Source organism: Bos grunniens, chromosome 15, assembly GCF_055505025.1.
Source record: "Bos grunniens cultivar Pamir isolate PY7600 chromosome 15, Bosgru_T2T1.0, whole genome shotgun sequence".
NCBI classification, from domain to species: Eukaryota; Metazoa; Chordata; class Mammalia; order Artiodactyla; family Bovidae; genus Bos; species Bos grunniens.
In genome coordinates, this window is record NC_141179.1 from 9,267,919 (window position 1) to 9,281,850 (window position 13,932).

The 13,932-nt window shown below is 36.4% G+C and overlaps 1 protein-coding gene across 1 annotated transcript in view; it reads right to left on the minus strand.

Annotated features, from left to right (window-relative positions):
• Window positions 1-2,645: 2,645 nt before the first annotated feature.
• The window catches only part of CNTN5 (contactin 5), a 1,678,169-nt gene continuing 1,666,882 nt past the window's right edge, over window positions 2,646-13,932 (minus strand). The window contains exons 25-26 of the mRNA XM_086338280.1: window positions 9,549-9,717; window positions 2,646-3,177 (exon numbers count right to left, since the gene is read on the minus strand). Of these exons, the coding sequence (XP_086194406.1) occupies window positions 3,077-3,177; window positions 9,549-9,717 (270 nt within the window). The 3' untranslated portion in view covers window positions 2,646-3,076. The remainder of the gene's footprint in view (window positions 3,178-9,548; window positions 9,718-13,932) is intronic.

The window sequence follows — 13,932 nt, forward strand, 5'->3', positions numbered from 1 at the left end:
CATCCCAACCCAGGGATTGAACCTGGGTTTCTTGCATTGCAGGCAGATTCTTTACTGTTGAGCTACCAATGAAGCCCAGATTGGATATAATGCTCTTTATAAAAGCAGAAATGTGTATTTAACAAACTGTTTATAAAATGCATTTAATGAAGTCTTCTTCTTGAGAAGAAACAAATCAAGAGTTTAAGTCTGAATTTATCTCATTTGTACTTCTTCTTCGCTTGGTTTATTCTTAGACATAGCTTCCAGTTTTCAGGTTGGAACTGTTATGGACCTCTATAAAGATTTTTCAGTTTAAGATAATCACAGCATGCAAAGTCCTAACATAATGATATTTTCAGTGTGAAAGCACCACCATAATCATGATCATAGTGTGGTCTGCATAAAATAAATAATGTTATTCATGTAGCTGACAGGAGAGAAGATAAAAGTCAATAAAAAGAGAATTATTTATTAAAAAGATCTAATGTTACAAGAACAGTACACAGAACTATTATCTGACTGTGCCTTCCACATGGTATATACCATTATATATAATATATATATACAGACTGTATACAATATATTTAATGGTTTGACATGGGGTCCACAGTACCTTCATTTGGGTATGCAAAACATTCAGTTTCATGAAAATTTTAATAACGGGGAGTCTTTTTTTCTTCATAGTTCAACTGACAATATACAAAAATACAGTCTCTTTAGTGATTTAAGACTGCGTGGTTACTAGTCCATCCAAGAAAAAGCTCACTGAGTATAATGTACCTCGATAAGAAATGATGTTCTGCTTTCTACAAAGTAACAATATATAATAAATAAGTACATAAATGTTTAAAACCTGTTTTTTAATAGCTTCATGATGCAAAATACATATTCTGTGAATATTGAGTGAAACCATTCCATATCACTGATTCCTATAATACCTCAGACATTCTACATTTAAGTATTCTGTCAGATATACACCATCTATCAGCTAGTCAGAAATATTGGTTAGGTTGAATTTTCCATATACTGACATTATATTTCACTGGGCTTTGTTTTATAACTCAGTTCTTAAAGTCTACTGTGTCATTTGAAACACCACAGAAAATGAAGAAAATGATTTGATTTATCAAATATGAAGTAAAAGTTATTGCCCATTCTTTAATATTTTTGCTGCATTTTTCAGATGTACAATCTGCTTCTGCAAGCTATATCATACTTGAGAGAGCCCATATTTGCCCGCTAAACAATTAGCATTCTCTCTATATGCAATATAAAGTCCAGTCTCTCCCACTTCAAAGGAGGTGCTCAAGGAAGGCTACTTGGTTGTCATTTTTCACAGACTTGGATATCTACCATCTGTGGTAATATACTACAATAATCTATTAACCAAAAGAGTCTTCTTAATCACTTCTGGTTTGTTTAGGGGTGTCTTGGACATAATTCCCCTCAAAGAGAATGAGTAAGCAACACAGACAGTGGTCCTGTGTCTCTGAAACCAGTCTCTGAGGATGTTCAGAACAGAAACTCTAATCTTTCTTCTGATTTTATAAAGATTAACCTCTAAAGCTAGCAATTTGAGCTCAATACTGCTTCATTTTGCTTGCTATTAAACGTGTGAGAATTAACAGGTTTAGAATTTACAAAGAAAAAAAAAAGGAATCAACCTTTTGTTATCATATTAACAACACCTGTAAAGTGGTAGTTTCTCCAGGCTATTCTTTTGGCATATGACTTTGCAATAACTATCCTTTCAGGCGTCTTCTTGGGTCTAATGTGAACTCTGGCTATTCTCATATTTTTTAGAATGTCTGTAAGAAATTATCACATGTAAAACTTTAACCTAGCTTTCCAACAACCTACCAAAGATCACTTATTTTCAAGTTGATTCTCAAATAGTAAACGGGTATTACCTCTCAAGCAGAAGAAATAGCAGAGCCCCTGTACTGAGGTCATGTTTCCACACACAGCTTAATTTAAAAAAATCAATTTATCCAAGAGGTCCTCTTTTTTAATAGTCAGTAAGATTTTATTAATGGCATGTAATGCATGGAATTGTTTTAAAAAATCAACATTTGTTATGCTTCACCATTTTAATCCATAGACAATCTGTATGTAAAACTACTTGCAGAACAAAGTTTCATTGTCCTTAAAGTTATTTGCAGTTAGAAGAAAACCTTGGGCCTAATTCAATACCTTTTTTGGAAATAGGTGGGGGAATGGGAAAGCTCTGTCTTTTATTCATTTTCAAATTAGCACCCTTGGCAGCATGTCAGTATCTGCAGCCTTTAGTGATCATCTATACATGTATATATAATGACTTTAAATTATCTTTTATTAAAAATAAACATTTATTATATTTTCAGCTAGATAACATAGTACTTGATGAAAACAATAGCACTTCAGTTCATTTGGACTCACTTTCTATTTACCTTGCACTAATATAAATGGCTTACTCCCTATCCTAATAACTGGCTCTAGGGATGCATATAGAATAGCATCTGACAAATTTTGCTATTTCATAATGCAATCATACAATATTTTTGTGGGAAAATTTTTGTGTACTATCCTATAATTGACCACACAATTGAAATATTTTTTCATATCTCCTGCTGGCTTGTCGATTAGTATAGTCAGATGAAGGAAAAATTAAAAACAGTAGACTTGGAGTGTTAAGTGAATTTTTCATTCTGTTTTGTATTTGTGTTTGAAACAGATCTGCTAGAGACCACTTACTTAACAAATGGATGGCACACACTCAGGGTCATCAGATATAAAATCAAATTCCAACATACTAAAAAAGTAAAGAATACATTTGACAGAAATTACTTTTATTTACAAAAATTCATTACATACAATCTGCATATTTTTATTGGACCAAGAACTGTCCTCTCCATTTACAAAAACCAAAGCAACAACAACAACAAAAAAACCTGATGTATAAGTAATATTCCCCTCAATCTCCTATAAGTGCACTATGTATAGTTCCAAGTTTTTAACACTCATTCTCAAGGTCCTGAGTTTCCAGTTACATTACTACTCTATTCACTGTAGTTATCAAGCTAAAGCGAAGAAAATCAAATTAAGTCTGAAGTTTTCACCAAGGAGTTGAAGGAATCATCAATGCCAAAAGCAACGTTACTGATGAAGACATGGAGAGAGTGTGGAGGGCTGACTGAGCACTAGTGATTTTCCCACCTGTGAAAAGGAGAAGTATTAAATAGACAGAATTATTTTGGCTTTGCCTGAGGTAGGATAAACTCATTTTTTAGGTGTGTTAAGACAAATGAATGCAATATCAATCCTGTTTCCAATGAGAGCATTCCTTGTGTTTAGGAAACAAGAGGTTGTCTGGGGTTCTCAAAAGATATACTGAGGGCAGAAGTGTATATGGAATAGTGTCTTCAAAAGGCTGTGTCACCTTGAACAAATATATATAATCAAATATATATAAAACATCAATCAAATATATCTAAAACAAATATATCTAAGTGTGACTTTCAACAATGAGAAACTGATGGAAAACATCCCAAATTCCAGGTATGAGAATAAAATAATTTCTATAGTGCAAAATTCAGGAAATGGAATAAAAATAATTAGCAAAATTCTGTGGTAACTAGAATTTATATTTCAATGAAGTAAGATTTTAAATTTAATCATAAAATATTTAATTTATGTATGGATCTTTAATTGATTTTACAGTGAGCGGGCTTAAATTCTGGATTTGTTTGAATTGAGATTCTCACACCAAACTCGGCAAAGAAGAGGCATCTTTCATTACTCTTGCCAGGGCTTCCCAGGTGGCGCTACTGAGAAAGAACTTGCCTGCCAATTCAGGAGACATAAGAGATGCTGGTTTGATCCCTGGGTTGGGAAGATCCCCTGGAGGAGGAAATGACAACCTCTTCCAGTATTCTTGCCTGGAGAATCTCATGGACAAAGGAGACTGGCAGTCTACAGTCCATAGGGTTGCAAAGATTTGGACATGACTTTCATCTTGAGACAAAAGCATTGTATGTAGTTAATGTATTGGGGTGGCTGCCTGATTCAACTCACTAATTTGGATGGATTTTTGTGAAGTAGTTTTGATAGTGCCATAAATTTACAAACTAAGTATCATTCTTAGATTTTCGGTTATTCAAGCCAGAAGCCTTGGAACATATCATCATCATGATTGATTTCTAATGAATGCTTACTATATGCAAAGTACTGTACTAAGCCCTTTATACAGACTATCTTATTTGATCTTCACAACATTCCTATGCAGTATGTGCTATTGTTTATCTCAGTGTTGCTGATGATACTGGGGCTCTGCTGCTGCTGCTGCGAAGTCACTTCAGTCATGCCCGACTGCTAGCGACCCCATGGACTGCAGCCCGCCAGGCTCCTCCGCCCATGGGATTTTCCAAGCAAGAATACTGGAGTGGGTTGCCGTTGCTTTATTAAAGTCATTGAGTTAGGGATTAGGGGAAAGATATGCTTTTATGTGTTATCTCTATTAAAACAATGATTGGCTTTAATTAAAAACATAATGATAGATTAGTAATAAAATGTACCAACCAATTTTTGGAATCATCCTTCTGTCAAGCTATCCTCTCTGGCTAGATTGGATGTAACAGAATTCTAGGTGTGATTTTTCTTACAGGATAGACTCTCAGTTTATTTTCCAGACATATTTAAGAACTGAAGAAACCTTTGTTTTGTAAACCACACATGCATATACCCAAAGCAGCAAATCTTCTTTCCTTTGAAAATTTTTACAGCTAAGGTGCTAATAAAATCTATTATTCAACATATTGGAGAACGTTACATATATTTCAACTTGTACAAAATGGGGTCATTGTGAAGTGCATGGCCACATGTGAGCTATAAGAAAGGTTTGATGGCAAAGCCTCACTGGAGTGTGCATGCATAATAAATAAAAACTATGAAAGCATTCTTTCTATTTATATGAGAGTGGCTGCATGCTTGTTAAATCAACTTACATGACACTTGTACAAAAAAACCTCACTTTCAGAATGTTAAGTAGGGTGTATATCTCAAATTCCACATAGAATCCATGAAAGAAAACCATGCTATTTCAGCATAGCAAAACACAAGCAAAGAAAAAAAAAAAACATTGAATCAATTTCTAGTCTCAGATATGAAACTAATTAACTATTTCACTTGAGCAGGTCATTTAGCTTCTTAGGCTTTTAGGTTTTAGAAAAGAGATAAGAATGAAACCTATTGTTGCTCCTGTTTTATGGGTCTAATACCAGGAGACTGAACATTATTAAAGCTCAGGAAATGGGTTGACTGGACTAAGTATTATCAACTGAAACATAAAGTTGACAATTTCACTTGAGAATGATTGCTCAATAAATAATGCTCAAGTGCTGTGCTATGCTTTGTCACTCAGTCATGTCTGTTTGGGACCCCAGGGACTGTAGCCTGTCAGGCTTCTCTGTCCATGGGATTCTCCAGGCAAGAATATTGGAGTGGGTTGCCATGCCTTTCTCCAGGGTATCTTCCTGACCCCGGGATCGAATCTGGGTCTCCTGCATTGCAGGGGGAACCTAGGTCTGCTGCATTGTGGGTGGATTCTTTACGTCTGAGCCCCCACAGAAGCCCAAATAATAATGTTCATAATTACCCATTAATTAAATGTACATTAAACATTTTTTATTTAAGGCTGTAATAAAAATTGCCTAATATTTTTTCAATGACGGATTTATGTCTTTAATGTAATTTTTTGCATTTTATTTTCACAAACTCAATGAAATGATTGCTTTCTTCTGAATTTGTAAAATCTCCCTTCTTATAATCAGTTTTTCTCTTGCTGATATAATAATGGTGGCAGTGGGTATGAATTCCAGTTCTTCCTCTTAGTATTAATAATAGTATGATCTTAGGCAAATTACTTAAATTTTCTCCATAAAACAAAAAAAATGCCACCTACCTCGTCGATTGTTAAGAAAATTAAATAAGTTGTTAAGCATTTATGATTGTGTCAGACTTATAGCAAGGGCTCTATAACTTTTCTATAAAAGTTAGAAATTATTAATATTGCTGATAATAATTATGATGTTCAAATAAATTCTAGCAATCTAGTATACAGTATCATGATTGCAAATAATAAAATGTAACATATATTTGAAGGTTGCTAGAACTAAGATCATGGCATCTGGTCCCATCACTTCATGGGAAACAGATGGGGAAACAGTGGAAACAGTGGCAGACTTTATTTTGGGGGAGCTCCAAAATCACTGCAGATGGTGATTGCAGCCATGAAATTAAAAGACACTTACTCCTTAGAAGGAAGGTTATGACCAACCTGAATAGCATATTCAAAAGCAGAGACATTACTTTGCCAACAAAGGTCCATCTAGTCAAGGCTATGGTTTTTCCAGTGGTCATGTATGGATGTGAGAGTTGGACTGTGAAGAAAGCTGAGCACCGAAGAATTGATGCTTTTGAACTGTGGTGTTGGAGAAGACTCTTGAGAGTCCCTTGGACTGCAAGGAGATCCAATCAGTCTATTCTAAAGGAGATCAGCCCTGGGTGTTCTTTGGAAGGAATGACGCTAAAGCTGAAACTCCAATACTTTGGCCACCTCATGCGAAGAGTCGACTCATTAGAAAAGAGTCTGATGGTGGGAGGGATTGAGGGCAGGAGAAAGGGATGACAGAGGATGAGATGGCTGGATGGCATCACCGACTCAATGGACATGAGTTTGAGTGAACTCTGGGAGTTGGTGATGGACAGGGAGGCCTGGCGTGCTGCAATTCATGGGGTTGCAAAGAGTCAGATACCACTGAGTGACTGAACTGAAGAATGTAAATTCAAAATGTTCTCACCACAAGAAAGAATTAGCAATTATATCATCTGATGGAAGTATTAGCTATATTTTTTTCAATATATTTGTGTACAGATGTATAATATATGTGTATCATATCAACTCTTGTATACCTTAAATTTACACAATGTTAAATTTCAGTTATATTTCAAAATAAAGCTGGAAAAAGAAAAAATGCAATGAAATTTATATTTTTAAATCGATAAACCTAATACTATTTTAATTTTAAAAAACATTCCTTTTAAAATTTCCTGCCCCTCACTGTTCATTATCTAATGATAAAAGCAGTCACTACAATAGAGAAAGAGATATATTAAGCTAGAGCGATAGGGAAAGGCAAAGGAGAAAGGGGAAGATAATCCAACTGAATGCAGAGTTCCAGAGACTAGCAAGGAGAGATAAGAAAGGCTTTTTAAAGGAACAATGCAAAGAAATAGAGGAAAACAATAGAATGGGAAAGACTAGAGACTAATTTTCTCTTCAAGAAAATTAGAGATACCAAGGGAACATTTCATGCAAAGATGGGCACAATAAGGGACAGAAATGTTAAGGACATAATGGAAGCAGAAATGATTAAGAAGAGTTGGCAGGAATACACAGAAGAACTATACAAAAAAGATCTTAATGACCCTGATAACCACAAAGGTGTGGTCACTCACCTAGAGCCAGACATCCTGGAGTGTGACGTCAAGTGGACCTTAGGAGCATCACTAGGAACAAAGTTAGTGGAGATGATGAAATTCCAGCTGAATGATTTCAAATCCTAAAAGATGATGCTGTTAAAGTGCTGCACTCAATATGTCAGGAAATTTGGAAAACTCAGCAGTGGCCATAGGACTGTAAAATGTCAGTTTTCATTCCAATCCCAAAGAAGGGCAATGCCAAAAATGTTCATACTACCATGCAGTTGCACTCATTTCACATGCTAGCCAGGTATTGTTCAGAATCATTCAAGCTAGGTTCTACAGTATATGAACTAAGAACTTCTAGATGTGGAAGCTGGATTTAGAACAGGCAGAGGAAAAAGAGATCAAATTGCCAATATCTGCTGGATCATAGAAAAAGCGAGAGAATTCTAAAGAAACATCTACTTCTGTTTCATTGACTACACTAAAGCCTTTGATTGTGTGGATCACAACAAACTGTGGAAAATTCTTAAATAGGTGGGAATACCAGACTGTCTTACCTGCCTTCTAATAAATGTGTATGTGAGTCAAGAAGCAACAGTTAGAACTGGACATGGGACAATGGACTGGTTCAATATTGGGAAAGGGAAGATCAAGGCTATATATTGTCACCTTGCTTATTTAACTTATATGCAGAATATATCATGTGAAATGCCATGGTGGATGAAGCAGAAGCTGGAATCAAGATTGCTGGGAGAAATATCAACAATCTCGTATATGAAGATGATACCACTGTAATGACAGAAAATGAAGAGGAACTAAAGAGCCTCTTGAAGAAGGTGAAAGGGGATAGTGAAAAATCTGTCTTAAAACTCAACATTCAAAATACTAAGATCATGGTATCTGGTCCCATCACTTCATGGGAAATAGACAAGGAAACAATGGAAACAGTGATAGACTTTATTTTCTTGGGCTCCAAAATCACTTCAGATGGTGACTGCATCCATGAAATTAAAAGATGCTTGCTCTTTGGAAGAAAAGCTCTGACAAACCTAGACAGTACCTTAAAAATCAAAGACATCACTTTCCCAACAAAGGTCCATCTAATCAAAGCTATGATTTTTCCAGTAGGCATGTATGGATATGAGCGTTGAACCATAAAAAAAGGCTGAATGCCAAAGAATTTATGCATTTGAACTGTGGTGCTGAAGAAGCCTCTTGGGAGTCCCTTGGACAGCAAAGAGACCAACCAGTCAACTCTAGAAAGGAAATCAACCATGAACATTCATTGGAAGGACTGATGCTGAAGCTCCAATACTTTGGCCACCTGATGCAAAGTGCCAGTTCTTTGGGAAAAAAATCCTGATGCTGAGAAATGTTGAAGGCAAGAGGAGAAGGGAATGACAGTGGATGAGATGGCTGGATGGCACCACCAACTCAATAGACATGAGTTTGAGTAAACTTCGGGAGATGGACAGGGAAGGACAGGGTTGCCTGGCATACTGCAGTACATGGGGTTGCAGAGTTGGACATGACTTTACAACTGAACAAGAGCAAAACCAGTTTAAAAGCAGTATTGCAAAGCTCACATGGCCGGCAGCGTACTTCTTGTGGTCAGGGAAGACTGGGGAATTTCTCAAATAAAGATATTCTAATGAGACTGTTAACTCCTTCCTAGATGTGTGGAAATTTCACAGTTGTGGGTGGGCCACCATGGTTTGTATCAATCAGAGGATCATATAGTAATCTGGCTTCCCAAGTGGTTCAGTGGTAAAGAATCTGCTTGCCATTGCAGCAGATGCAGGAGACTTGGGTTTGATCCTTGGGTTGGGAAGGTGCCTCGGAGAAGGAAAGGGCTACCAAGTCTACTATTCTTGCCTGAAAAATACCATGGACAGAGGAGCCTGGCAGGCTATAGTCCATGGGGTGGTAAAGAGTTGGACACAAATGAGCAGTGGAGCATGCTTGCATATAACAATCAGAGGATAAGAGTAGAGAACCTTCAAAGTCTCTGAACCATGTAATCCATCATGTTAATTTTGATGAGTTTTACATCATGTTAATGTTAGTGGTTATCAAATTAAGCCTACTGTGTCAAAACTTACCTGAATATGATGGGACCCTGATTTGGGAACTAGCGGTTCCATCTCCTCCTTCACCATATGCTCGCACTTCAATGATATAGACTCCAGCATCGGGGAGTGGGACTACTGCTTGAGGTTTCTGCGTTTCAATAACTTGACCGTTGCTGTGACCCTCTTGCCTATAAAAAACCTGGAAATGATGATAGATTTTTAATCATTTGATAGTCAATCAAGGATTCCAAAAGCTTATTGACTGCCTCCTGCATATTGCATTCTGAGCTAAGTAGAGGGAGCTTACAGCTTAGGCAGATATGCAAGCCAATGCAATGCATATGTTATATGCAGCAATGGAAGTGTATGCAAGGGGCTATATGAATGCAGAAGAGAGTTTAATCCCCTCTGGTGGTTTAGGGAAGGCTCCTAAGCAACTAAACTGCCACCTAAGAGAAGGTGGTGCTGAGCTAAATATTTAAAGATAAGTAGAGCTCACAAGTTGGAGAAGGAGAGCAGAAAAATTTTACAGAGATAAGAGAAGATGAAAAAAACATCTAAGTAATAAGAAAGCAATAGCATTAGAAGATAGTTGAGAATAGTGAGAAATTGAAGCTAGAGAAGTAGGCAGTAAGGAGGCAGATCATTGAAAATGTTTTATTCCTGGCTAATGAAGTGAACAGTATCCTGAGGAAGAACTCAAAATTGTTATCTTCAAATCATCTGAAAGGAGTAATCAGAAAATTTGTTAAATATATCAATAATAAAACCTTAACACTATATAAGATGGCTGAAAAGTTAAAAATAAAAGGGTATTTTTAGTTTTACTTTTGTATTTACTTTTTGGTGAATTGGCATTTGGATATATTGGATAGCCAAGTTAAGGCTTTTTTCTCTTTTAAAAAAATATTTACTTAATTTATTTGGCTGCTCTCACTCTTAGTTGTGGCATGTGGGATCTAGTGTCTTGAAAAGGAATTGAACTTAGGTCCCCTGCATTGGGACCATGGAGTCTTAGCCACTGTATAACAGGGAAGTCCCAAGTTAGGGCTTTTTTGACATTTGTTCATGGTACTAGAATTACACATGTATTGATGGTAAACAGAGTTTTAGAACTACAGATTAGGACACAGAATTAGCTTGTGTGTATAGGTCAGTAAACTAAGGTTGTAGAGATTACACAATTTATACAAGATTATATGTTCAGTTGTGAAAGTAATTGCATTAGAAGATTAGTAATCTGATGATCAGTTCAGAGGTGTTTCACTGTATCATACTGTTTCTACTCATTTGCCCCCCAGTAAACTTATTTGTGTGTGCATAATAGTAAAGTAGCAGCAATGAAGATTTTAAATTCATTTTTATTCAGTTCATTGTTTTTGTGGTTTTTCATAATTGTGAGTATTATAATTTCTTTTTGTAATGAAGAGAACAATGATTTTGTAGTCATACAGACCTGTATTCAAAACAGTCTCCTACAAAATAAAACAAAAAGCAATTTCCTACATATTTCAGTCTGAGAAAATTTGGGCAAGTTGATAACATTTTTAAATTTCAAGTGCCTATACTGTAAAGAAAAACACATGTAAAAATGTCCAGCACAGGATCTGGTAAGCTTAAAGAGAAAGTGACTTCTTCTGTTGCTATTATTTTTCATTGTCAGTGGTCAGTATTTACATTATAAATGATCAACTGCATTGGAAAACTATAAAAAACTATAATAGATTTTGCTTATTAAAAATGTGCTTGAACTTGACTAACCTACATACAAAAAAAAAAAATTAAATGTAAGTTTCACATGTTGAAGCCTGCTTGTACTTAATCCTCCTTTTTGCATTCTGGTAATATATGCTCCCTCTATTTTACTTCCTCTGTCTTTCACGGATTTGAATTTACTTCTGGTCATGGAAGAGAAGTAAATTCTCTGTAAAAGTATATAACATGTGCAATAATTCTATCTATTGAAATCCTTAGAAGGAAGGATGCCATAACTTCAACATAGTTGGGAAATGAAAAAAAATCATGGAATATTTTACTGGGTATCTCATGTAGGACAGGCACAGTAATATATACTGGAAATTTAGAGACTAAGAACACATGGTTCTGCTCTCATGGAACTTACAGTGGAGACAAACAATGCAATCAAGTGTTCTGTGTACTGCAATAGGAAACATATTTGGTGCTATAGCCATGTACAGAGCAGTACAGATTTGGGAATCAGAAGCTCTTCTTGGAGGATGCCTATAGCAAGTTTTTTTTGGCTTTGAAAAAATGACAATTGTATCAGAATTTATGATTCTCATTTTGACTGTAGTAGTATAAAGAATTAGAATTCTGTTCATCTACATTAGATAATTAGAAAGCAAATTTATGGCAACAAAATAGTATGTAAATTGGTGAGGATTGGCAGGGGAGTAACTATTTTAGAGGACATTGTTATTATGGTTCAATAAATTACAATTCTTATGACAATGAAAAATGCAGCCAGTAATGCATATCTAATGTTGCTGTAAAATCCAGAGTTGAAGAAAAAATTGTGGATCAGTTGAGATTTAGAAACAAAAGGTAAGGGCAGGAAATATCGGTTAATGGCAGCAAAAGGAGTTTGAGATTAAATGTGGCTTTTACCAATATATCCAGGGAGATGTAGTGCTATAAGAGAGTAAGTAGGTATAATAAATGAAAAGATACATTAAATTAATGAATGGTTAGTCTTAGGTGATTTAGAGAATATTCATTCATTGTAAAATCCTGATTTAGAAAAGATGAATACAAATGACAAATATGAGATGGTTAAGGAATTATCAAGACATGTCAGAAATAGTTATTGACAATAACAAGACCAGGGAGTACTTTGAGAACCTGGACATTTATAGATTGACTGTTACAATAATGACTATCTCCAGACATAGAGAAAAGTGTCTATTTTCAAGACTATTCTCAAATTCTACTTAAAAACCTGAGAACAGTGGGTTAGCCAAAGAGATGATTCTAAACAAACAATAATGTGATACTGCTATTCTCAAAGGCATGATCTGGTATTGGCTAATCTGTACATCTTATGGTAAAAGTAATGTTGTGAGTCAGTCTAAAAATATAGCAGAATAAATTTTTGCTAGTTTTGCCCACAAGTGCCATTGGAAGGATGGATCTTTTTAAACAAAAGGGCTATCCACCAGTACTTCCCAGGTGGTACAGTGGTAAAGAATCTGCCTGCCGATGCAGGAGACACAAGAGACACAAGGTTTGATCTCTGAGTAGGGAAGATCTCCTGGGTTAGGAAATGGCAGACTGCTCCAGTATTCTTGCCTGGAAAATTCCATGGACAGAGGAACCTGGCAGGCTATAGTTCATGGGGTTGCAACGAGTTGGACACAACTGAGTGACTGAGAACACACATACAGTCACCAGTTGAGCATCTTGAGGACAATTGCTCTTCACAATAGTGAGTGACGAATCCAAAGTCCCAGTGGCTGCGGGTGGGTGAGGAGGAATCAGTGAGATAGTAGAATCTAGGTGAAAAGAAGGTGGGAGCACAAGTACCAGTGAGAAGCCCTGCTGTAAGATGACTCCAAGGAACTTTAAGAACTGGATTTCCTGTTGGCAATTTCATGTGTGTTTGCATGTTGTGCCTTTCAGTCTAATATCCCCCACTAACATTTCCATAAAGTCTTCTTTGTGTATGTTATTCAGTTCAGTTCAGTTGCTCCATTGTGTCCATCTCTTTGCGACCCCATGAAATGCAGCACACCAGGCCTCCCTGTCCATCACCAACTCCCGGAGTATACTCAAACTCATGTCCATTGACTCGGTGATGCCATCCAACCATCTCATCCTCTGTCATCCCCTTCTCCTCCTGCCTTCAATCTTTCCCAGCATCAGGGTCTTTTCAAATGAGTCAACTCTTCGCATCAGGTGGCCAAAGTATTGGAGTTTCAGCTTCAACATCAGTCCTTCCAATGAACACCCAGGACTGATCTCTTTTAAGATGGACTGGTTGGATCTCCTTGCAGTCCAAGGGACTCTCAAGAGTCTTCTCCAACACCACAGTTCAAAAGGATCAATTCTTCGATGCTCAGCTTTCTTTACAGTCCAACTCTCACATCCATACATGACCACAAGAAAAACCATTGCCTTGACTAGACGGACCTTTGTTGACAAAGTAGTCTCTGCTTTTTAATATGCTGTCTAGGTTGGTCATAACTTTCCTTCCAAGGAGCAAGCATCTTTTAATTTCATGGCTGCAATCACCATCTGCAGTGATTTTGGAGCCCCCCCCAAAGTAAAGTCTGACAGTGTTTCCACTGTTTCCCCATCTATTTCCCATGAAATGATGGAACCAGATTCCATGATCTTAGTTTTCTTAATGTTGAGCTTTCAGCCAACTTATTCACTCTCTTCTTTCACTTTCATC